The sequence below is a fragment of the Acinonyx jubatus genome, chromosome A2 (assembly GCF_027475565.1).
Source record: "Acinonyx jubatus isolate Ajub_Pintada_27869175 chromosome A2, VMU_Ajub_asm_v1.0, whole genome shotgun sequence".
Taxonomy (NCBI): domain Eukaryota; kingdom Metazoa; phylum Chordata; class Mammalia; order Carnivora; family Felidae; genus Acinonyx; species Acinonyx jubatus.
This window is the reverse complement of record NC_069383.1, coordinates 87370732-87397264: the sequence shown is the minus strand read 5'-3', so window position 1 is coordinate 87397264 and position 26533 is coordinate 87370732. Positions and strand designations below refer to the sequence as shown.

General features: G+C 36.5%; 1 protein-coding gene across 4 annotated transcripts in view; it reads left to right on the top strand.

The window, feature by feature from the left end:
- Window positions 1–244: 244 nt before the first annotated feature.
- The window catches only part of ORC5 (origin recognition complex subunit 5), a 144658-nt gene continuing 118369 nt past the window's right edge, over window positions 245–26533 (top strand). For 3 of the 4 annotated variants that reach the window (XM_053218591.1, XM_027071722.2, XM_027071723.2), the window contains exons 1-6: window positions 245–438; window positions 4082–4174; window positions 5289–5489; window positions 14932–15006; window positions 18398–18509; window positions 23922–24052. In XM_053218591.1, coding sequence (XP_053074566.1) covers window positions 367–438; window positions 4082–4174; window positions 5289–5489; window positions 14932–15006; window positions 18398–18509; window positions 23922–24052 — 684 coding nt within the window. In that variant the 5' untranslated portion in view covers window positions 245–366. The remainder of the gene's footprint in view (window positions 439–4081; window positions 4175–5288; window positions 5490–14931; window positions 15007–18397; window positions 18510–23921; window positions 24053–26533) is intronic. The other variant, XM_015077724.3, reaches the window with a different exon arrangement.

The window sequence follows — 26533 nt, the reverse complement described above, 5'->3', positions numbered from 1 at the left end:
CCGCAGTGCCCGTAGCTCCTTCCAGGCGTTTTTCGGTTCATCCATCCCCATGTACTCTCCTGGCCTTTGGATGGCGAACACCTGCATACGAGATGCCGAAACACCAACAGTGCGCAAGCAAAACCTCACAGCGAAGAGGAAAAAGAAAGCCCCGCCGCTCGGACCTTGGAAGATGAGGGCGGGGTGACGTTTCGCGTGCGCGCTGCCGTCATGTCGACGCACGGGCACGCCGGCCCCGCCCACAACCTCGCAAGTCTGGTTTCCGGCGGGAGCCGGGACTGTGGGCGGAGGTGAGGCTGCGGCTTGGGTGCTGGAGCTGGACCTGGAGCTGGCTGGGTTCTGCGCTGCCCTGTGGTACTCGCCGGAATGCCTCATTTGGAAAACACGGTGCTTTGTCGCGAGTCCCAAGTGTCCACCTTGCAGTCCCTGTTTGGAGAGGTATTGTGTGAAACTATCTTTTCTCTTCCAAATCCCGGAGGCAAACGTTTCCGTGGCCTTGCGACATGTTCTAATTGTTTTTTAGTTTCGTGTTTGGATTGTGGGGCAACACTCCATATTTTTGCATTGAGAACAGGGGTTGTTGTAGGTCTACGCCACTCCTACACCCAAAGTAACTTATTAGTACCTTTACAAGAAAACGGCACAGGCAGCACCACAGGACGTTGGCCCAGGACGTGTTCTTTTACACACGCCACGCTTTTGAGATGGTTACCCCAAAGTAGCTACTGGAAGTTGCTTAGTATCTTACCCCAGCTGAACAAGACTTTATACAACAGGTGTGTTTGCAGTGTTTTTTTTTTGTTTTTTTGTTTTTTTTCCCCAAATGTAAGTTGGCCAGTTTCACTGAGGTAAATGAAGCCTGGATATAGGTGGTGGTTTGCAAGACTCGTGAGGGCCAAGGCAGTCTTCACGTTTAAGACTTTAGTAACTTTTCCAGAATTGCAAAGCCTTGAGATCTCTGTCTAGAATTTTTGACCAGCAGTTCAGGTGATGCTTGTGAGAGGAGGGTAAGTAAGTGCCATCTTTAGGAGGTAATGTTCACCAGTTCACAATTTCATCTATTTGTTTTCTGGTGGCTTTTGGTGAGCCTTTTGCTTCAGCTTCATTAATTAGGCATGGAGTCAAGTTAATCAGACTTGGGTCTTATCTGCGAGGGGAGGAAATGAGAGTTTAGGCTTAGACTCATCCCTCCCTCTCAGCCATCTTCTGGTTTGCTTTCTTAAGTCCTTGTATCCAACTAAGAATGTTGGGTGACAGTCTGAGTCTGTGAAGTATGGAAAAGTTCTTCTAAAGGTGCACAGTAGTTAGGGAAGTAAGAGGTCAATGACTGCATCCTCAGTTAGTATTCTGGTTATCATGCTTTCAGTTAGAGTTATCCATATCGTCACTGAAATACTTTCTTGGTTATGCTTTATGCATTCTTTCCTTGGAAGTGGTAAGCCCAGATCACCACAACTAGAAGCAGTCCTCTACAAAGAGAATATTGGCCAACAGAGATGACTGGTATGGGTTTGATGTTGGTCACAGAAAGGGTTTTGACCTTTGCGCTTACTACAAATCATATTTAACAATATTAATAATGGCTTTTTTTCAAGGTGCCGTGCATGTGCGAGATGCAAAAAACTGGAAAAAAACAAAACTAAACTAAAAAACCCTGGTTCATATTTCTAAGCAGATTTTTTTTATTTGCTCAGCAAATAAGTATTTACTGAGCCTCTTCTCTATATGAGGCACTGTGCAAGATCCTGGCCTACTACAGTTGGTTAAGATTTAAGCATGACCATGAAAGGTTAAGTAACAGTGCAAGAGTTCAGTATCATTCTAGGTAACAATTGAAAGATGTTTAAAGGTGGAATATTACTAAGCCTCAAATAGTGGCTGCAGACCAATGTGGTAGGATTCTAGAAAAGGAGTGTTTTAGTGTAGTTTGGAAAAATTTTCCTGAACGATGTCTTGACGTTCTCTTTATAGGTATTTGGATAGTAGAGATGTTCAGCAAGCATGCATTTAATTCTTGGGATAGCATTTTTGAGCCAGTTAATTCACAAGATTGTTAGGTATAAACTTAAAGGGTTTGTATACTAAAACATCCATCTTAATTCTATTTTGGGCCTGCTTTTACCATGGAGATATGCAGTTAGAAAGTTTTTTCTGGGAAGGGTGCCTGGGTGGCTCAGTCGGTTAAGCTTCTGACTTGAGTTCGGCTCAGGTCATGATCTCACAGTTCGTGAGATCAAGCCCTGCGTCCGGCTCTGTGCTGACAGTGTGGAGCCTGCTTGGGGGGTTCTCTCTCTCTTTCTCTCTTTCTCTCTCTGTCCCTTCCCTGCTTGTTCTCTCTTTCTCTCTCAAAATAAATACTAAAACTTTTTTAAAAAGTTTAAAAAAAAAAGGGGGGTGCCTGGGTAACTCAGTCCCTTAAGCTTCTGACTTCGGCTCAGGTCATGATCTCACGGTCTGTAAGTTCATGCCCCGCATTGGGCTCTGTGTTAACAGCTCAGAGCCTGGAGCCTGTTTCGGATATTGTGCGTCTCTCTCCCTCTCTGCCCTCCCCTGCTCACGTTCTGCCTCTCTCTCTCTCAAAAATAAATAAACATTAAAATAAAAAATAAAAAGAATAAAAACAAAAAAAAAAGTTTTTTCCTGTGTAAATCTGAGTCCCTGATTTGTCTTGCAAAAGGAAATGTGTAACTTAGTGGCTAGTATGTAATAAATGTGACTGTTAATGCAGTGATGATGATGATCATAGAGACTCTACTTTCTTGTGGAAATTGCATCATCCAATTTTTTTATGATTATTTTTTAAAATGATTGTGTCCCACTGGACTATGAACTCTTCCAAAGCAGATTGTCTTTTAACAGGTATTTGTACTCTTCAATGCATTATTATACTTTTCAGCATTTGGTAGGTGTCTAATAAATGAATGAAACATATTTGTAGTATTAATGAGACCAATAGAAGGACGTTTGACAATCTTTACTTTTCACTAGGCACCTGACTCGTAACAAATTGCAGGAAGATCTTGGGACTATGTATTTTGAAATATATGCTATGTAGATTTCATCATTGTTTTATTTGATTAAATGTAGTATGTATAATTTAAAAGTATCCTGTAAATTTTCCTAAGAACAGGAGACTCTTGAAATTCCTTCCAACTTTATGGGGCGCCTGGGTGGCGCAGTCGGTTAAGTGTCCGACTTCAGCCCGGTCATGATCTCGCGGTCCGTGAGTTCGAGCCCCGCGTCAGGCTCTGGGCTGATGGCTCAGAGCCTGGAGCCTGTTTCCGGTTCTGTGTCTCCCTCTCTCTCTGCCCTTCCCCGTTCATGCTCTGTCTCTCTCTGTCCCCAAAATAAATAAACGTTTGAAAAAAAAAAATTAAAAAAAAAAAAAAATTCCTTCCAACTTTGTGATCATATATACTTATCTTCGAGGCTTTAAAATGTGCAGTGAAGTTGCAGACTGCAGGAGTATATTCTTTAAAGAGTTAAGATAAAAATGGAGTATGGTAAAGTTATCCTGGAAATATCTCTGAAATCTCCTGTAAATTTGAAAATATAAGAGTTCTTATATATGAACCTGCACAGTAATAAAAAGTATAAATACATATATACTGCATGTATAGCATATAGATATGTAGTATATACTAAATATGCCAAGTATAGTTTTTCAGAAATTTTAATTTTTTTTTTTTTTTTTTTTTCCCTGAGAGAGAACACGAGCAGGGGAGGAACAGAGGGGGAGAGAGATTCCCAAGCAGGCTCCATGCCCAGCATGGAGCTTGATGCAGGGCTTGATCTCATGACCATGATATCATGAACACAGCTGAAATCAAGAGTCAGACACTTAACCGACTGAGGCACCCCAGAAATTTTAATCTTAATAGATAAAGTGCTTAATAGAGAATGTGCTTAGGATTGAACTCAAGTTAGTTCACAGTGTGAACATAGATCCAGTGTATGGTCATTGTTGAAATAATTTGGATCGAATATTTTACTTTACCATGAAAACCTTTCTCATGAGTAGATAATTGTTTATTTTCTGTTTTTTTAATGTATGGACTGATACTTGTCTTTTCTCTCTTAGAGACATCATTTCAGCTTTCCATCAATTTTTATTTATGGGCATACTGCCAGTGGAAAGACCTATGTAACACAAACTTTGTTGAAAACTTTAGAGGTAAGAATAACCTGGGATCATGACCTGAGCCAAAATCAAGAGTTGGGTGCTCAACTGACTGAGCCACCCGAGCATTTCAGACTAAATTTTGTTTGGGATATTTTGGACTCTGGTTTGCAAGGGAATAGGGTAAAAGAGGCCTTATAAGAAGTATAAAGTAGCCTTAGTTACACTGTTACCCTGAAAGAGAAAGAAAGGCTTCCTTCTTGGTTGAAATTTGTGAAATGTCACTAAAATAGTTATAGGTCCCATTATTTGTGCCAGATGCCAAAAGTTATCTTCCTCAGAATGATCAGTACTGCTTTTGTGATTTCATTTTGAGAACAGACTATATTTGTAAGCAAGTCTTTGTTTCCTTGTTACTTCTCGAATTACCGCCATTTTGATCTTTAAATGAAGAGCTAGCTTAATCCTTATAGGGGGATTACTGTGGTTTCAAACTCTTAAAATTCTTTTTGATCCAGGTTTGTTCATCATTAGAATATTACCTTAAAATTAGTGTAAAATTCCTACTAAGAGTTTTAACACTTACTTGGGGTTTTTTTGGTAAGAATTCTTTAGAGGGAAGTACAAGTTTGCTCTGAATCCTCGTAGGAAACAAATGGCAAACTCAAATAATTGAAGTGAGTTTAATGAAGATACTATTGTACAAAGGCTGAAGAAATGTTAAGGGAATCAATAAGGGGTGGTAAAGCACGGAGAGCTTTAGCCTTCCCTGGACCTGAACGGACCATAGGAGGGTGCTGTTACCAGCTCACAGCAAGAGCTGTAGCTTTAGATGAGGGGCTGCCAGGCTGAAGCTGTGGCTTTTGGTAGAAGAATGTAGCCATGGTGGAACTGTGGGCCACTGAGAGACAGGGTGTGAGGTAAGGGAATATTCATTTTCTATTACCGCTTCCTTCAGGCCCCTGGTTCTTCTCGTTGGCTGAATCCAACTGGAGCCAGAAAATATGAGAGTGTGAATGATATCGTCTGTAGTGGCTAGCCTCCTGGGACACAGAGCAGGTTGGGGATGGTGGCAGGCGGGGAGATGTAGATCAGAAGGACAAGTGGAGAACATTGTTACTGGATATGTGTGTTTTCTGTTCTGTTTACATCTTGTTGTTGTTTTCAGCTCCCACATGTCTTTGTGAATTGTGTTGAATGCTTTACCTTGAGGCTGCTCTTAGAACAAATTTTAAACAAATTGAATCATCTTAGTTCTTCAGAGAATCGATGTTCTACCCACATAACCTGTGAAACATTTAATGATTTTGTTCGCTTATTTAAACAAGTAACCAAAGCTGAAAGTCTCAAGGATCAGACTGTATATATCGTAAGTAATTTAATTTCATTATATCATCTATCTGAAAACCGGTTTGTTTATTGGGTCAATTTCTGTATATTTGTTTTGAGTCTCATTATGTATAGCACACTGTGCAAGGGGCTTTTGGGATACAGAAATGTTTTAGATGTATTTTTTATCCAAAGGGAACTTCAGTGTAATGGAGGAGTTGTGACATATACTACATCTGATCATGTGTGAGTGTGGTAAGTGATAACCATGAGACGCAGAGTACTGATGAAGGCATATGTGGTCCAGCCTCATGAGGTGATAGCATTTGAGATAGACCTGAAAGGATAATTAGAGGATTATAGGAAGAAACTAAAGAAGGAATTGCAGATGTTAGGAATTATGTAAGGAAAGGCATGCAAATGCAGTGGAAGCCAGGGAATGAAAGTAGTCTGGTTTTGGTGGGTGATAATGTATGAAGGGAGAAAAAAGCTAGGAAGGTAAGGGAGGCAGAAAATAGAGTGTCTTGAAAACTACTAAAGTGCTCTATTTCATGTACTAGTCAGTGAGGAGGTAGTGGAGATTTTAGAGCAGCAAATATGTTTAAAATGCAAGTCATATTAAATAGATGGGAGGCGGTGAGCGATGACAGACTCAAGTCCAAAGGAATGATTTTTAGGCTTTTATAGCTGTTTAAATTAGAGGAAATTTGGGCCCGGACTAGACTTGGGTCAGAAGATGCAGAAAGGAATAAATGGAAGACACAGCAACGGTCAAATTCTTCCACTGTGTACGGAGTAGGTTTGTGGGGAAAGATGAATCAATTGATTTTTGGTTGGCTAAGTTTGAATCGTAGTTGTTATATCAATGTGAAAATGATTAGCAGACAACTGAAAATGTGTACTGTTTCAGTGGATTTTAATTTTTTATTTATTTATTTATTTATTTTTTAAAGAATTTTTTTTTCAACGTTTTATTTATTTTTGGGAAAGAGAGAGACAGAGCATGAATGGGGGAGGGGCAGAGAGAGAGGGAGACACAGAATCGGAAACAGGCTCCAGGCTCTGAGCCATCAGCCCAGAGCCTGACGCGGGGCTCGAACTCACGGACCGCGAGATCGTGACCTGGCTGAAGTCGGACGCTTAACCGACTGCGCCACCCAGGCGCCCCTCAGTGGATTTTTATAATACTTTAATCCTTTTTAAAAAAATGATTACCTCTGGAATTGGAATTAACTTTTAATATAATACCTTATCAAAACCGCCAAGTTGTAAACTCCCTGAAGGGACCAAATCTTACAGATTCTTGCATCTCGCATCTCCTGAAATGTATAAAATAGTTCCTTCCACATTTTCATTTCGCTCATTTATTTATTTAGCAAATAATTACTGAGCACTTCCTATGTGCCAGGCACTGTTTTAGATACTGGAGATAGAACACAGAACAAATTAGAGTCCCTTGCCTTCCTACAGTTTATAGTATAGTTGAGGAAGATACATGAAAAGCAGGTTAATAGTAGTGTGTCAGATGTAAAAAGTTAATAGAGTAAAGGAGAATCAATTGGGTGAGGGAGAGTAGTTATTTTTCTAAACAGAGAAGACAGAGAAGATCTCACTGAGATGATGGTAACTGAGCTGAAACCTGAAGGAAGTGAGGAGTAAGCCATGAAGATACGTGAAAAAAGAGTATTCTAGGCAAAGAGATGAACGTATGAGTACAAAGCCTGGAACATGCTTTGTGTATTCAGAGAATATCGAGGAGGCCATTGTGGTTAGGCTAGTTTAAGTAAGGGGGAGAGTGGTAATGTTGAGATCAAATGAAGAGTACAAGGATAGAAGCATGCAGACCAGCATTATGGGTTGAATTCTTTCCCCCAAAAATTCATATGGTGACGTTCTCACCCCTGGTGCCTCAGAATACGACCTTTTGGAAATAGGGTCATTGCAGTTCTAATTAAGATGAAGTTAAGTAGTTTGGGCCCCTAATTTAGTATGACTGATGTCTTTATAAAACGAGGAAATTTGGAGATAAGACATGCACATAGGGAGGATGCCGCATAAAGATAGGAGCTATGCTGCCGCAAGCCAAGGGACTACCAGAAACCAGGAGAGAGATCAGGAACAGTTCCTCCAGTACTACCTTTGGAGGAAGCATGGTCATGCCAACACCTTGATCTTGGACTTCTAGCTTCTGTAACCATGAGATAATAAATTTCTGTTGTTAAAGTCACCCTGTTGGTGGTGCTTTCTTATGGCAGCCGTAGGAAACTAATACAGCTGGTTTTGAGGCATTTATGATAATCTAGGCCAAACATCATGTTGGGTTAGACCAGACTGGTAGCAGTAGATGTGGTAAGAAGTGGTCTGGAATATTTTGACAGAATTTTCTGATAGATTGAATACAGAGGAGGAGAGAAAGAACAAAGTTAATGATGACTCAGAAGTTTTTGTGCACTTGAAAGGATGGAGTTGTCATTATCTTAGTGGGATCTTGTTGGGCAGGGAAGGAGTGATCAGGAGTTTGGTTTTGGGCATGTTAAATCAAGTACAGATGTTCAGTTGGCACTTGGACACTGGAGTCTTGGGTCAAGAGAGGTCCATTTTGGAACTACAATTTTGGAGTTATGAGAATAGAGGTAGTAGTCCTTTTTTTTTTTTTAATAAAAAATTTTTTTTTAATTTTTTTGACAGAAAGAGAGAGCAGGGGAAGGTCAGAGAGAGAGAGAGAGAGAGAGAGAGAGAGAGAGGGAAAATCCCAAGCAGGCTCTGCAGTTTCAGCATATAGCCCAATGTGGGGCTGAAACCCATGAACCATGAGAACATGACCTGAGCCAAATTAAGAGTTGGATGCTTAACTGACTGAGATCACTGATACGCCCTTAGAGGTAGTAGTGTTTAAAGCTGAGGGGCTGTTAGCTCACCAAGAGGGTGAGTGAGTAGAAAAGAGGCGAGTCAAGTGCCTGAGTCTTGGGGCAACCCATTGGTTATGTGATGAGGAGATAAGGAAAAACAAATGAGGACAGAGAAGAAATCAGTGATGTATAAAGAAAACTTGAGGAAGTTGCAGTGTTCTGGAAGTCTTGCTAGCCTCTCTTTCCTGGTCCTTTGACTAGGGAAACCAGGGTTTTGGTGGGGCTTTTTTGGCATATTTTCATTAGCCTTTCTGTGTTGCTGGCTTCTTCAGCTCTACATATGGGCTATGTGTGGCAAAAAGACAGCTCAGGCAATATACTCTCTAAGGTGAGTTGTCATTCCTCCATCCTAGCTGGCCTGCCTTCTCTCTGCCTTTCATAACACTGTTCGTTTTATGTACAGTATTCAAGATTCTTAGTTTTACTTAGCAGGAGAAATAGGGAAAAGTATATACTTCATCTTCTCAGAGGCGGAAATATACTTTCTTTTAAAATGCAAGTGAATAAGTGAAGAATACAGCTACTACTAGTATAGTTTCACACCATTAAGTTGATTGATGCTAAAGCAACTCTAGTTTAACCCACCATTACTTGCACCATCAGTGCAAATATCAACATGGTGAAAAAGGCAAATAATATTTCAGTACTATTATGAAAATAGTTTTGACGTTGCCAACCTTTTGAAAGGGTATCAGGGACCACCCTTCCCACCCCCAGGGGGCCACAGGTCATACATACCTCAGAAACCAATGTTCTAAGAAATAAGTTGGTCTTTCAGTAAGATAAGGTAGGAGACAAGATCACTGGTGGAGAGGAATTTAAGGAATTAAGAGTCCATATCAGAAGGGGGTCATTAATGTGGGTTTTGAAATATCCAAAAAGTATAGGAGTTATATTAGAGAAGTGTTAGTAAGAAACTGTAATATTTAAAGAATGAAAGGGAATGACCTCAGTATATGTGGATGACAACAAAGAGAGTTGCAAAGCTGAATGTCTTTAGGTAGGAGGTTAGGTAGGAGGAAAAAAATCAATACTGTAGAAACAGGGGCAGTTGGCTGGCTCAGTTGGAAGAGCATGCAGACTGTTAATCTCAGGATTGTGAGTTTGAGTCCCATGTTGGGTGTAGGGATTACTTAAATAAAACAACAACAACAAAAAATTCTAGGAACAGCCTTGATGAATAAGTAGGGCCCCACTCATTTTTTCAGATGCAGTGGATAAAAGTAGGTATTCAGTAAGTACTTGTTAATTGACTAAACATGAAGTGTGAAAAAGTTTCCAGGTGTTTAGCGTGGAACTTTTTTTTTTAATGTTTATTTTTGAGAGAGACAGAGACAGAATGTGAGTGGGTTAGGGGCAGAGAGAGAGGGAGACACAGAATCCGAAGCAGGCTCCAGGCTCTGAGCTGTCAGCACAGAACCCGACACGGGGCTTGAACTCACAAGCTGTGAGACCATGACTTGAGCCAAAGTCGGACGCTCAACCCACTGAGCCACCCAGGCGTCCCTAGTGTGGAAAATTTTTAGGAGTACATCTGTAGACTGTTCAACCTTCTAATATATGAATTGGTACGTTTCAATACTTAGAATAAAGAAAGGTGGGAGAGTATTTTCTAGTCAGTAAACCAACTTGCAAATCAAGCGTCTATTAGAATGCTTTTGTGTAAATTATTAAGATAAATGTTTGGATCTGAATTAAAATTTTTTATCTCTCTGAATATTAGTTATCTGTTAACTGCTTTTGAAGAAGGATCGTTTATTAGAATATCATAAAATCATTATAGTGGGTTAACTAAATTAAATTAGAAGAATGAACTATTAATTTACTTCTTCAGCTTTGTGTTTTGCATTAAAATGGGCATAAAAACAGACCAGTTATTTGTATTAATCTGTGTCCTGGATTAGAGAGTTATTTAAATGGAGATTGATGGGGAAATTGCATAATTGCATAGTAGAGAAACTAATTTATAGCTTTTTAGCAGTAAATAATTTTAGCTTTATTTTGTCTAATTAGAAATGAAATATCTTAAGTTGATTACTCACATAGATTGTTTCAAGCTGTCTGTTAATTAATAAAACAGTTACAAAACAATTTGGACTACTTAGGGAAATAATATTATATTCTTTGCATTTTAATTTTATTCCTATTTTAAATTATCATAATTTCTAGTAGGATTTGTTAATAAAGTGTAAATGTTTTTGAAAAAAAGACGCCAGCTTTCTTTACTTCAGTTCTGAGAAGAAAACGCACGAGATAAACCTACAACATTTTGCCATAATAGAAAGCTAGGTAACTGTCATTATAACTAGGGTCATTTCAAAAAGACACAGAAGGTCACATATTGAAAGAATTAATATTGTTAAAATGGTCATATTACCCAAAGCCATCTATAGATTCAGTGCAATCCTTATCAAAATTCAAATGACATTTTTCTCAGAGATAGAAAAAACAATATTCGTGTGGAATCACAAAAGATGGAATAGCCAAAGCTGTGCGGAGAAAGAAGAAAAAACTTGAGGCATTATACTTCTTAATTTCAAACTATACCATAAAGCTATAGTAAAACAGTATGGTACTAGCATAAAAACAGACCAACAGAACAGAATTGAGAGCACAGAAATAAGCCTTCCCATATACATATGGTCAACTAATATTTGGCAAGAGAGCCAAGAATGCTCAGTGAGGAAAGGCTAGTGTCTTCAATAAATGGCAATGGGAAAACTGGGTAGCCACATGCAGAAGAGTGAAGTTAGACCCCTGTCTTACACCATTCACAAAAGTTAACTTGAAATGAATTAGAGACTTAAGTGTAAAAACTGAAACCATAAAACTCCTAGGGGAAAAAAAACACAAAAAACCTAGAGGAAATGTTCGTTGGCAGTGGTCTTGGCAACAGCTTTTAAAATATGATACCAAGAGAGCAAGCAACAAAGTGAGAATAAGTAGGACTACACTGAAGTAAAAAAGCTTATGCATAGCAAAAGAAATAATCACTAAAATGAAAAGGCATTCTACAGAATAGGAGAAAATGCTTGCAGTCATCTACTAAACAAGGGATTAATATCCAAAATATATAAAGAACTCGTACACTCCATAGCAAAAACAAACAAAACAAATCTGGTTAGAAAATGGGCAGAGGACCTGAATAGACATTTTTCCAGAGAAGACATACAGATGGTCAACAAGTACATGAAAAGGTGCTCAACATCACTAATCATCAAGGAAGTGCAAATCAAAACCATGAGATATCACCTCACACCTATTGGATGCCTATTATCCAAAAGACAAGAGATAAGTATTGGTGAGGATGTGGAGAAAAGGGAATCCTTGTGCACTGTTCTTAGGGGAAGGTTAATTGGTACAGCCACTATGGAAAAAACAGTGTGGGGGTTCCTTAAAACATTAAGAATAGAACTGCCATATGATTCCACAACCTAACTTCTGAGTGTATATATGAAGGAGATGAAATCAGGGTGTCAAAGAGATATCTGCACTCCCATGTTGATTGCAGTTTTATTCACAATAGCCAAATCATAGAAACAACCTAAGTGTCCATCAGTGGATGAATGAATAAAGAAGATTGTGTGTGTGTGTATGTGTGTATACATGCATATATATATGTATATGCATACATACACATACATATACACACACACATATACATATACATACATACAATGGAATATTGTCCAGCCATGAGAAAGAAGGAAATCCTGCCATTTGTGACAACATGGATGGACCTTGAGGGCATTATGCTAAGTGAACTAAGTCTGGCAGAGACAATTCTATGTGGAATCTAAAAAGCCAAACTCAGGAACAAAGTAAAATGGTTGGTTACTAGGGACTGTGGGATAAAGGAAATGGAGAGATGTTGGTCAAAGAGTACATGCTTCTAGTTATAAGGTGAGTAAGTTCTAGGGAATCTAATGTACAACATGGTGATTATAGTTAATGCTATACTGTGTTGTATATACTTGAATGTTGCTAAGAGAGTGGACCTTAAATGTTCTTGCCATGAAAAAGAAATGATAATTATGTGAGGTGATGGAGGTGTCAGCCAAAGTTATGGTGGGAATCATTTTGCAGTATTAAGTGTATCATATCAACACGTTGTGTACTTTAAACTTATGCAGTGTTATATGTCAGTTATATTTCAAAGCTGGGGGGACAAAAAGGACCTAGAAACTAGTTTGAAGAGGCTTCCACTGGCCAAACATGGTATGGTTTGGCCATCAAAAAGAACAGTCAGTTCAGTAGATGGAAGCACAATAGATGTGTTAAAATCCATGAATTCATAATGATACTAAACAAGTATATAAAAATCACAAAACCTCAGCTCATTGGTTACCATGAGAATTTCATTTACTAGGGCACTGCATTAGGCTAAATAATGGCCCCTGAGGATATCAGGTCCTAGTCCCGGGAACCTGTAAATGGCCCCTTGGAAAAAAGGCCTTTGGAAATGTGATTAACTTAAGGATCTAGAGATGGGGAGATTTACCAGGTTTATCTGGGCAAGCCCAAAATGCAATCACAAATGTTTGTGTAGGAGAGAGGCAAAGAGAGGTTTGACTAAACCACACATAAAAGAGGCGGCCAGGTAATGGAAGCAGAGGCAAACAGAATAAGTGAGAAACTGGAAGGTGCTGGCCTTGGATTATGTAGTGATGCAGCCACAAGCCAAAGAATACTGGCAGCCACCAGAAGCTGAGGGGGCAAAGAATGTATTCTACCTTAGAGCTGTTGGAGGGAGTGTAGCCCTGCAGACACCTTGATTTTGGCCCCACGAAACTGATTTCAGACATGGCTTCCAGAACTGTGAGAGAATAAATATTTAGTCTGTTTCAAGCCACCACATTTGTGTGATGATGTGTTACAGCAACCACAGAGGCACAAACTTATTTTGAAAGTTGGTAGATTAAAGGAAAGAATCAAGCATTTATTCCCTTATGTCCTGTGTGAACTTTATTTCTGAGTAACTAACAGATGAGGAGAAGTTCTTTCTAGAAAAATGTCCTCCAATAAATGAAGAAAGAATCCTAGAAAATTAGAGTGTTGCAGTCCCTAACAAAGTTCTAGATATAGGCAGTGATCATCAGTTGAAATCATTTGGTGAAAGGCTGCTAGGGAACTTTATAATGGATGGATCAGGCTGACAATACCTGAAACTGTCAATCAATCTTAACATCACAAGAGAGATAGTCACGTGTTGTGTATCTGCTGATGTGATTCAATAAGAAATATAGAGCACTATTTGTGAAGTATTCTTGCCCGAAAGTTGAACCTGAATCTTATCAGACCCCTAGATTTATTGACTATTGTACAGGAAATATAGGGGATATAGGAACATGTTAAATGACACTACAGAGATGCAGTCAGCCAATTCAGAATATGGAAAATTCTACCCAACAGATGACCTGTTTACTTCAATGAATATATAACAGCAAAAAAAGGAAGGGTCAGGGGAAATGTTATAATTTAAAATTGACCAGAAGACAAACCAAATATGCGAATATTCAATATATGAACCTTTTTGGATCCTGAATCAAATAAGTGAACTCTAAGGAGGCATTTGTGGGACAAATCGGGAAATTTGAATACTGGTTATTACATGACGTTACAGAATATTGTTAATTTTTTAGGCATGATAATGATACTGAGGTTATGTTTTTTTTAAAAAAGTCTTCACCTCTTAGATCTACATATGATATATTTACGGATGGAATAGTATGTCTGAGGTTTGCTTTAACATAATCCAGCAAGATGGTATAAGAGAAAAGTGGAGGTGGATAAAAAAAACAAAAAGTAAAACATAACAAAAAGTAAAAACAAAGGTTGGATTAAATAGATTAAATATTTTAGACAATGCTTTGAAGACCTTGATTTTTTTTTATGGACTAATGGATGACTTCTTGAAGTAAGTTTTTTTTTTTTAACATGTTTTATCAAAATTTCAAACATATATAGAGAATAGTGTAATATATTCTAGTGAACCCATCACCCAGCTTCGGTTATTATTATGTGGTCACACTTGTGTCTTTATCCCATCATTGTTTCCTGCATCATATTATGTTATCCATAAATGAATATAAACATTCTATCTCTATATATCATATATCACCCATGAATATGTGCTAGAGCTACATATAATATGTATACTGTGTGTCTCTGGAAGATAAGTACCTTTTAAAATCATATAATCCCAATAGTATTATCATAACTGAACAAAAATTTAACTTTTATCAAATGGAATAAAAAATGCTTCCAGTTCTATGTCTTGTACACCTAGTGAGATATCCTTAGAGCATTGGTAATATACCTATAAAAGAAACTTTTAATGTGGCTGTGATTCATTTTCTATTTAGAAACTTGGGTTAAAATACGATGTAAGTAGTCTTTTTTAATTTGCTAATTTGAAATGTCTTCTACAAATGTAAATACCAGTTGAAAATTAATTCATAGGTTATAATTTTTCTTTTTAACATAGAAAATTGTGAATTGTGCAGTATATTATATAAATGTTTTATAGAGGGCTTTGTAAATCGATTTTGACACTGCATTTTTTTTTATAAGGTTCTAGACAAAGCAGAATATCTAAGAGATATGGAAGCAAATCTTTTGCCTGGGTTTCTTAGGTTACAAGAATTGGTAAGTAATGCATGGGTCTTTTCACCCTATGACCTAATCAATTGATTGTCTTGTCAAATATTTTCCTTTTGCCAATCTGACAGGTGAGAAATGAATCTTAACATAATTTTAACTTGTGTTTCTTTACTGTGAGTGTTGTTGAACATTTTTCCAAAGTAAAAGCACTTTTTGACTTGGTAACATTTATTTTTTATTTTAGCTTTTCATTTCTAATTGTGAAGTGACTAATCCTAGTCTTTTATAAGGTTTTAGGTGTTTGCTGGAGTAGATGGTGGGAGCCTATACTTTAAACTTTCTGTAAGAATTTTAAAATTTTCAGTAATCTAGAGAATCAGTAATCTAGAGGTAGGTCTGTTTTGGGTCATCTGGAGTTCTCTCTCTTGGCCAGTGTCAGAACCAGCTTTGTGTTTGAATTTATAATTGTGTTGGTACTGAATAGTATTAATACTACTCTAATTGTTATGAGCTGACAAAAAAAGAATAGGGATGGGCTTAATATGCATATGTGTCAGGTCAAAACATAATAATAATATGGTAAAACCAGGATTTTACAGTAGTTTGAATAAAGAAAATTGGAGAGAGAATTCATTGTTCACCAGCATCAGTTGGTATAGGAATACTAAACTCAACTGTGGCTGTTTCCCATTTGTACCAGAATTATGAGAGTAAGATTTAGTTTGATCAAAATACTATTATTAATCATATTCAATCACTGTTAATTTAAATTTTATTGATTTTGTAGTTTTGTATTTAACTTACAAATTTATTTTTGTTTTATAATCCTGTAAGTGCTTTGAGCATAAATAGTTTATACCTACCAGTTTTATGTCTGTATTTAAGTATTAAGTAACATTATAATGAAAGTTAATATTTGGAGAGACCATGTTTACACCATTTCCAACTTTGAAAAGTTGAACATTTACTGAACACATTACTGAAATTTGAGAAACTGTCAGAAGTTCAGAGAGGCTTTCCAAGTGCCATTGAAATCATTGTGTGCCTAAGGTCGATTCCTAAAATTCACTTTTATTTTTATTTATTTTTTTGTAGTGTTTATATTTGAGAGAGAGAGAGAGAGTGTAAGCAGGGGAGAGGCAGAATAGGGAGGCGGAGGATCCCAAGCGGGCTCTGTGCTGACAACAGAGAGCCTGATGTGGGGCTTGAATTCACAAACCATGAGATCATGACCTGAGCTGAAGTTGGTTGCTTAACCAACTGAGCCACCCAGGCACCCCTAAAATTCACTTTTAGTAATAGTAATAGCAGGGGTGAGATGTTAGAGGACAGGAGGAGAGTTAAGTGTAGCTCTTGGTAACCTATCCTGGAAATTTCTTGCCACAGTCTAGCTTTTGTTAGTTTGATTAATTCTTGGCATTTTACTACTGAGACCAGTAACTCATCTTCTTTGAGTAGATGCCTCCTCCTTCACTTCTTTTTATTGTTTTGTTGTGTTGTTTGTGGATTATTTGTATGACCTCACCCACTGTCCCTGTTGTCCTGGGGTTCCCTGTCTGGTTTCCAACTATATTCTTGCTGTCCTCTTGCTCTTAAACCGTAGCTTATCTCAGTTTCCCCCTCATGCCCAGTCATGGTCATGGTGCGTCCCTTCATCGGAGTTAGGCCTTCCCCCCACCCCCCCTGCCTTTTTTTAGTTGTTATTATGGAAACTGAATAAAATTAAAAGATTCAAGTAATCTCAATTCTACCATAAAACAGAAGTATTATTTTGACATTTCTGGAAACATGGTTGATTTGAAAAAATGTATTTCATTTAGGAGAAATATAGTAAAGGCATTTCATGTTTTCTATTAATATATATGAGTACAATTAAGTTATGATATGAAGGTACTTTAACATTTGAGAACATTACCAGCTTAAAATCCTTTCAGATGGATAAATATCTTCTATTTTTTAGGCCTTTCTATTATTGAACTGATTTTATCAAGTGCTTTTATTTTTACTTATTTATTTAAAAAATTTTTTTTAATGTTTATTTATTTTTGAGAGAGAGAGACAGAGCACGATCAGGGGAGGGGCAGAGAGAGAGGGAGACACAGCATCTGAAGCAGGCTCCAGGCTCTGAGCTGTCAGCACAGAGCCCGACGTGGGGCTCAAACCCACAAGCTGTGAGATCATGACCTGAGCTAAAGTCGGATGCCCAACCGACTGAGCCACCCAGGCGCCTCTCAGATGCTTTTAGATAATCATTTTTTATTATTTGATTTGATTTGATAATCCTTTTTGAAAGCACAACAACTTAATGCCTTGTATTCAAGATTGTATTTAGAGCATCACTTTTTATCCCTATAGAAATAAATTCAAGGATTCTTAAAAATTAAAGAGTTTATAAGACAACATTTGAAAGTAGAAACCTTTTTCTCTTTTTCATAAAGATGCTAGATTTTTGTAGAATTATGAATTTATTGAACTCAGCTTTCTTTGTTAGCCAAAAGAATGTTTTTCTAAGTAATGGAAATTGGAATGTAAGATTATATGTAAGTTAGGAATCAATAAATAGTAAATCACCATCAGAGTATAGTATAATTTATGTGATTGGATCCTAAGAATAGTTACAGAACAAAACAGCTATCATGCCTGCTCTGTCACCTTGGAAAATGTCAAAAAGAATAAGGAAAAAAATTAAAATTGTGCTGAAAGGCAGAAGTCTGTCTGCAGATTAATTCTAACTAGCATCCATAGGGCATTTGTGGCCACTCTGGAGGACAGCATACATGTTGCGCTTGTATTCTTAGTGCTTGTTTTTGTATACTGGTAATACATTCTAAATACACTTCAAAAGATTACTGTTTACCTAACATCAGTGTTGTATGTGTGTACTTAATGTTCTTAATGTCTATTCATGTTTTGCTCAATAATTTTTTATGAAAATAACCTTTAAAAATACTTAAAAATTTCCTAATATTATGGTTATATGGGATTGCATATCTGTTTTTCTTCAACTCTTATTTTCTCTCTGGGTTGCTGTAGCTATTTTAATGATGAGAGATATTAAGTTGTACATTTTTTTTGTTTATTGATTGAAACTAATGATTTCTTTGAAAATTCACATAAAAAGATCTTAATTATTAAGGAAATGTGTTTCTTCATTTCTATGAAATAAACCCTTGTGTGACTGTCCCTAGCGTTCATGAGTAACCGAAATGTCCGTTAACCTAAAAGTTTTATGGAAATTCTAAGTGATTATGTTTGAAAATTTGCAAGCGCATGAACTCCTTGATTAGGTTTTTGAAATAACACCTATTAATATGCAAATAATTTGTCATATATTGTAACTTTGCTGGATTTATTTGAAAGAAAAATTCAAATGGAATTGCTGCTCTGATTAAGATTTTTAAATGCAAAGTTACTTTTATTTTTCTTTCTTTTACAGACTGACAGAAATGTGACTGTTCTCTTTCTCAGTGAAATTGTTTGGGAAAAGTTTCGTCCAAATACTGGGTGCTTTGAGCCATTTGTCTTGTATTTCCCTGATTATAGCATAGGTAAATTTTAAAACTTTGTTTTGACAAATGATATTCACTAAAATACTTTTTGTTGTTTGAAAGATTAAGCTAGCATATTCAAATGGGAATACTTTGATGTCTTAATCTGTTCGGATTTGCTGCCAATCTCAAAAATGTAACTGTACTTACAGAGGTTTTAGTTTGAAACTGTGAAGGGTTATTCTTGTATAGTTGTTGAAATGTTTTGAATGAGTATTTCTCACATATTTGTGTTAATGGTGTATTTTCACATTTTTAGTATAGTAAGATGTATATATTGAGATTGTAACTTCCATGCAAGTAAGTATCAGACTAGGTTGGCAAAGCACGTTTAAATTGTATGAAATCTTTATTTACCATGTACTTGGGTTAAGTATTATGTGGAATGTATCTTTTGCCTTGGTAAATCTCATTTTTCATTACTGTTTCTCTTACAGTACCAACTACTAGGCCTTGTGTTTATTTCTTTGTGGCTTGTATTTAATCTTAAATTTCATAGATCTTGATTATTTTTGTCTTTGGAAGAACACGGTGGCTTTTTGTATTGCTGAGTAGTTCTGTAGATTAGTATTGTGTTGTCACTATACAAACAGGATACTTCTGACTCAAAGTTTACAAATGTGAAGCATAAAGTGATTAGCAGGCTATGAAAAAATAGCATTTCTTGACCTTGGCCTCATTAACACTAGCCTCTGAACTAATCAGCTGTAAACATTCATTGTTAAGATAAACACATTTTTGCCTGTTTTCACAAGAACAGCAATCAAATAACACCTTGCCTTAGCTAATTAACTGAGATAGAAAAAAGGAACCCAAAATAAATGGAGCCCTTATTTTCAGTAGTTTCTCTTCCATGAAAATTGCAAAATAGGGAGAAGAGAAAAGGGTAGGAAGAAAAGGAATAAATCAAAGGATTTCAATAAAAAAATTCTTTGTACCTGTGTCATCACTGTTCAAAGTTAAATTTTTTCATGACCCATGTTAGGTTTAAGTACTGAAAAATTACTTACAGATTAAAAAAAATTTTTTTTAACATTTATTCATTTTTTGAGAGAGACAGTGAGTGGGGTAGGGGCAGAGAGGGAGACACAGAATCTGAAGTAGGCTCCAGGCTGAGCTGTCAGCACAGAGCCCGATGTGGGGCTCAAACTCACAGGACTGCAAGATCATGACCTGAGCTGAAGTCGGATGCTTAACCGATTGAGCCACCCAGGCACCCGGTACTGAAAAATTATTTAGAATTTAAGAAAAATAATTTGTTTTTTCAACGTTTATTTATTTTTGGGACAGAGAGAGACAGAGCATGAACGGGGGAGGGGCAGAGAGAGAGGGAGACACAGAATCGGAAACAGGCTCCAGGCTCTGAGCCATCAGCCCAGAGCCTGACGCGGGGCTCGAACTCAGTGACCGCGAGATCGTGACCTGGCTGAAGTCGGACGCTTAACCGACTGCGCCACCCAGGCGCCCCAAGAAAAGTAATTTTTAAAAAAGCTGGTTTTCTACATCTTAGTGAAGTGTTAAAGTATGGTATAATGAATTGTAGAATTTTATTTAAAATTTTAGACAGTAAAGATATGAAGCCTCATTGATGAAGAGAATTTGAGGACGTACTTAATTAAAGTGATCGTGCCAATTTCAGAGAGCATAGGCTAATAGGTTTTTGAAAAGTATATAATAATGGGGCCATGTATAATCTGATTATTTAATTGAGAGCCTTCTACATACCAAGATTTTTTTAAAAAGCAAAACCCCATAATCACACAAAAAGTCATTCAAAAAGGAAACATTAATTGATAAGCCAAATTATAGTTTGAGTAAGCACGGAGCAGGAACAAAGGAATAATCTTAGTGGCTAATGTCATCCAATCATAACTTGATACACATGCCATCTGTAAGAATGGTGTTTGAAGTTCAAGATGCCCTCTCCTCTCAGCAGTGATGATTAGGGGCCCAGTTTGGAATTCTTGTTTTCTGATCTCTACCACATACAGACTACTCATCTTTTGGTAGAGCATTTTTTCCCCCTTCTGGTGGATTATAATTCACTTTCATCAGATGTTTGGTTTGGTTACTGTGTCATTCATTCAGGATAAGTTATGCTCCAATAAGCAATCTGACAATCTCAGTGATTTATAGTTTCCCATTCTTAACAACCTTTGTGCAGTTGTTGTCTTATGTTTTACTTATACATTTATTATAAACCTCATATTAAATTATTATTTGGACTTGAAAGAAATAAAAAATCTTTTATTGTTTATCCTGCTTGAGATGTGTTGAGCTTCTTGGATATATGAGTGTATAGTTTCATCACCTTTGGAAAAATTTCAGCCCTTATTTCTTCAAATAGTTTATCTTTGTTCCCCCCACCCACTTTCCTTGCCTTTTCCTGAGACCGCATTACATGTGTATTAGACCCCTTGATATTGTCTCACCGAGTCCTTTTACTTATTTACATTTTAAATCTATATTCTTTGTGTTCTATCTGGGATTTTTTTTCTCTGTGTCTTTAAGTTCACTAACTTTTTTTCTACAAGTGTCTAATCTGCGGTTAATCCCATCCAGTGGAATTTTTCATTACAGATCTCATGCTTTTGTTTTCCTTTGTATTTTTGAGATGATACCATGTTTATAATAGTTGTTTTATATCCTTGTTCACTGATTCCATAACCTCTTTTATTTTAGGTTTCTATTGACTAATTTTTACCTATTCTAGGTATTAATTGTATATGTAGTAATTTTTGATTGAATAATAGATATTGTGTTTTTTGTTGTTGTATGTTGGGTACTTTTCTAGGAAGCACTTAAGTTTCTTGAAGATATATCTGACTCTTTTAAGGTTATTTTTAAGCTTTTTTGAAGGGATGCTCTAGAGTAACCTTTATTCCAATGGTAATTTTAGCTCTACTTCTGTGACATAGCCCTACTGGGATTTTTACTGAAAACCACATGTGTTTAGCATAGTTTCTTCATTCTGACTGGTGGCAGTATGAATGATTTATAGTTCTCTGTGAGCTCTGATAATTTACTGACACCTCTCCACTAATTGTTTTACCCCAGAAGTTGTTTTTGCTTGGCCTATGGGGTTTTACTCTGTACATGTACAGATTGGTATTCAGACAGGAGTGAAAGGGAGCCACTGTGGAGATTTCTGGAGCTCTTTCTCTCCATAACTCTTTCTCGTACTCTACTTGGCAAATTCTAGCTACCTTAGGTCCCTCTACTCTGATCTTTGATTTCTCAATTCATTGGGATTAATGGCTCCTTTTGGAACTTTTCTGTATCATAGTTTTACAGTTACCTCTTGTTGGAAAGCCTGGCCTGGTGATGGCTCATTTGTTTCCTTTTTCTCAGGTATCACAGCCTTTTTTGCGTATTGTTTGATGTCTGAAAATAGTGTTCTTCTATATTTTGTCCAGTTTTTAGTTCTTTATTACAGGAGAGTATTTCTGGACTCTTTTTCATGACTAAAAGCTGAAGTCCCTCTTCAAGTTAGACATGGTTGTTCTTTGTGTGTTAAATTATACTTTGATAGTGAAATTTTAAGACAACAGAAGACTAATCAAGTGGTTTCTGCTTCCCTTTATTTACTACCTGTTTGTGCCCTGTTTTCAGCTTTCCATTAGAGATGGGATTTTTCCATACGTTTGAATACTCCCAGGCAATTAGAGCTTCCATAACATAGACTTGTACTCTGCAATTTTGCCTGTAGTCTAACTAAGCAACTGGTCTGCTTTTATAGCAACACAGTGAGATCTCTCATTCTTATTAAGACTTTTGTCAGGATTGGGCCAGTGGTAACATCTAATCAACTTTCATGTGAGGTACTCAGGGTCACCGATAAGGAGGATCTGGATAGAGATGGTCCGGAGGAGCTTAGGAATGCAGTCTGAGCTAGAGACCTGTTTTCCAGATTTCCTCATCTATGCATCTGTAGACCATCATTTTGCCTGTGTATATTCATCTGTCTTACCATCCATCCCTTTTCTCTTTCCCTCTCTTCTCCTTTTTTCTATCTATCCAGTTATTTGGCATCTTATATATATAGATAATTTTATCTCTGAGTCTTAAGGCACCTTTTAGAGATTTTCCTTGTATCATCAAATATTTTCCCATGCATAGTTTTAAAAAGCTTAGTAACATTAAATTTAAAAAGTCCTATTAGAATGTAAAAATACATAGACTCCAAAGTCAAGCTTTGGACTTTGTGTATTCTTCAGTGGTTGTGATATAAAAATGCATGTAGTAACACTCTCCTGTACAGAATCCTTTCAGGGTAATATTCCAAGTATGTAACTGGGCTTTCGAATGTGCTGCTGTGTTTTTTTCTTGTTTTTGTTTTTGTTTTTTTGTCAGCCTTATCTAAGAAGGACCCTCTTAATATAGCTATATCCATGTTTCCCTTTACTTGTAAGTATTGCAAAAATCCTGAACCTGTGGAACTAGGTTTAAAGTACTAGTCACAAAGATCTCCTAACTGAGGAGTCTAAAGAGACCATTGCACCAGGGAGTCAGAGAGAATTGTAATAGGAATGAATGACTAATTGATTCCCAGGTACTTATACCTGGGAAATTTTGAATAGTGGGTGGTTGTCTCTCTTTAATTAAAAAAAATTTTTTTAATGTTTATTTATTTTTGAGAGATAGAGACAGAGCGTGAGCAGGGAAGGGGCAGAGAGAGAGGGAGACACAGAATCTGAAGCAGGCTCCAGGCTCCGAGCTGTCAGCACAGAGCCCGACGCCACGCTCGAACTCATGAACCACGAGATCATGACCTGAGCCAAAGTCAGATGCTCAACCGACTGAGCCACCCAAGCGCCCCTGTTTCTCTTTAATTTTCTCTATGGTATTTCCAGCAGGATAAAATAAAGTTTAGGACTCTAAACATGTGATATTGTATAAAGGTTTAAGATATAAGAGAAGAAAAATAGAGATACCAAAGTTTTAGGAAGAAAACATGATTTATAAAAGGAGGAATGACAAGATAATTTTCATAAAAATATAGGAATTCTTTTTATTTTTTAAAAAATGAAGAGCATTTTCCAGTTTGGTGGTCATTTATGCAGTACCCCTTTTTTTTTTCTAGTTGATTTACTTAATAGGCAGACAAATAGAATATATTATTTTTCACTTTTGATATTGATTTTGCTTGCAAAGGTTCTTGAGATTTTCTTGGATGTCATTGTTTAATATTTGTTTTAAGCAACATTTTGTAATTTTTAAAGAACAGTAGATTCTTAATTCTTTTACTTCAGTTTGAAAAGTTGTGTTACTTTCCTAATCTCAAAAGTTTTCTTACTCCTTAATAATTGCCTGGCCTGTATATTTATTGTTTTATACCTTTGTAATAAAATTCTAGAAGATATAACTGGAGTTCTGGGTTAATCCTTAAGTTCATTTGTGTCTTTTGAACAGGGAACCTTCAAAAGATCTTGTCGCATGATCATCCTCCAGAGTATTCAGCTGATTTCTATGCTGCCTATATTAATATTCTTCTTGGAGTTTTCTATACCGTCTGCCGAGATTTGAAGGAGCTCAGACATCTGGTGAGTGAACATTTTACTTAAAAAAAAAAGAAAAGACTATCTTTTAATAATTTTTCCATGTAGAAATGGTGTGAGGTAGGCTAGAATTGAAAATTTATTCTGGAAATTTGGATTTGGCCTTTTGAGGCTCACATAAGTAGGTGGAAGCCTGTGCCTTAGTACAAACTGCAATATAATCAGAAAACCTTCATTCATTTTTAGTTATGTCTTCTTATTCTTCCTTAGGAGTATTTTTTGTTTCCTTCCTTCTCTTTTTCTAATTACAGAAAATGTAGAACTTCACTAAAATCAAAATGAGAAATAGAAAGGAGGTATAAAAGCTGAATAAGAAATTTAATATCTTTTACTTTTTTTGTAACACATTTCTTTTAGGTTTTGTGTATGTAGCGATAGTGGTCTGGCATCTAGATCAGCTTGAGAATAGAAGCCTTAATTATAGGTCTTTCATGAGGCACTGACCTTGAGTTAGTAATATTTATATAAAAGGTTACTTTTAATATTTACATAAAAGAGTACTTAAGACACTTAAAAGAGTAGAAAAACTGTTTATATTTTACAGGCAATTTGGAAAGTGATCATATGTACTTTAATTTTTCTTTGATCTTTCGACTTTTTAATTGGATGTGTCTGGAAGGGGAAGAGGCAAGAATATCCGGTTTCTCTTTTAGAAACCTTCCATTAATACTAAGATTTTGTCTACATTTAGAGAAAGTAGTAATATATCTAAGGCTGAAACACAGTTACTTTGAAAGGAACAGATTCTGTAAGTTTTAGCATATTTTCTTTTTCTCTTTGCTCTGAAAAGAATCACTTAGAGGGATTAAGTATATGTTTGAATGTGTGTTCAAGACAATGTAGAAGAAGGTGACTGTGTAAAATTGTGGTCACATATAATATGTTTTTCTGAGTTTTAGATTTTAGGCTTCTGATTTAGATGTAGATTTCAAGCATCTTTTGAGTAGGGAAAAAACAAAAGGCAAACTTTTCTAGGTTCAAGCTCATCACTGACATCTCTCCAGCAATTGAATGTCTTGCATCCCTGGCGCCCAAAAGGAAATGACAACAGAGGGGCTTACAGAAAGAAGGGAGGGTCAGTACACGGTCCTTGCATGACATGTAGTTAGGAAGAAATACTCCTCTGCCTGCCATCTTGCCTGGTAACCTGTGGTTACCACAACCTAGATGTCCTTGAATCCTGTGCGAATCTGTGCCAGCAGCCATTTAAAGTAAATCATGAAGTGTAAGAAGAAGGATTAGTTAAGGAACTATTTCTGCAAAAATAAAATGTAAGAAAATATATATATTTGAATATGGTATTTTATATTGTCCTTAGGTTTCACTAAGAAATATTTAGGGGTGAGATTACAAAGTTGTTTTTGTTGTTGTTGTTGTTACTCTTCTATCATCTTCGTAAGCTTGAAGTATGGTTTAAGCTTTTACTACTACTAGTAATACTAGTAAATATAAGAAATAATCTGTAAGCACTGGAGAAAAAAATAGCAGTGTTCTTATTTTCCTCCTTATGTAGAACATAGCATAATAAAGATACATTTTCCTTCAAGTGGATACTCTTATTTGTTTCAAACTTTGTAAATGGCATATTTATTGAAAGTTTAATAAATCACCTGCAAAAATTCTTTTCAGGCATCTTTTCTATGTATATGCTTTTGAATTTGCCTTAGAAATTATTTCTTTAAGTATTATTTTTCTGGAGGCTAGGTCTGGAGGTAGCACAAGAATATTCATTTAGGTTTGTCTTCTCTGACAATCCTTAATGATATTCCTAAAAATAGTAATTAAAATTTTTAAAAGGATCAATTGAGGAAGTTATTTTTATACTTATATATAAATGCCAAACACAGAATGGTTCATTTTCTAAAATTTTCTTGCATGATCTTTTTAAAGCAAATCTGTCACACATCAAGTTTATTGTATTTTAAACTTTTTTCTCCCTAAATATCAGTATTCTTAGAGATGACTCAGAAAAATTAATTGCTTAGGTAGAGCTTAGTAATCTTTTAGAGTGCAATTCCAAGTTTCTGATGCTGTTTTTGTTGTTGTTTTGTGTTGTTTGGCCCTGTGGCTTGTGGTGTTGACTAGTGACAGTGGCTAAGAAGAGATGCCAGATAACTGAAGTATATTTGATGGAATGAGCAGAGAAGTTATATTGAAATACCTTAGCTCTGCTGCTTACCAGTATGTTATGTATGTAATTTTATGTATTTCAGTTTCCTCATTTCTCAAGTTGGTGGGGGTGGGGGTGGGGGCGGGGGGGGCGGGAACAGACCAAGAATATGTGCCTCAGATGAGTTTTGTGAGTATGAAATGAAATACTTCCTATCAAAGTGCTTATAAAAATGTTAAATGATATTATTGGTAACACTAAGCCATTTGAACAAATATTCTTCTTTTAAAATACAAATAGGGGGGCTCCCAGGTGGCTCTTTTGGTTGACCGTCTGACTCTTCATTTCAGCTCAGG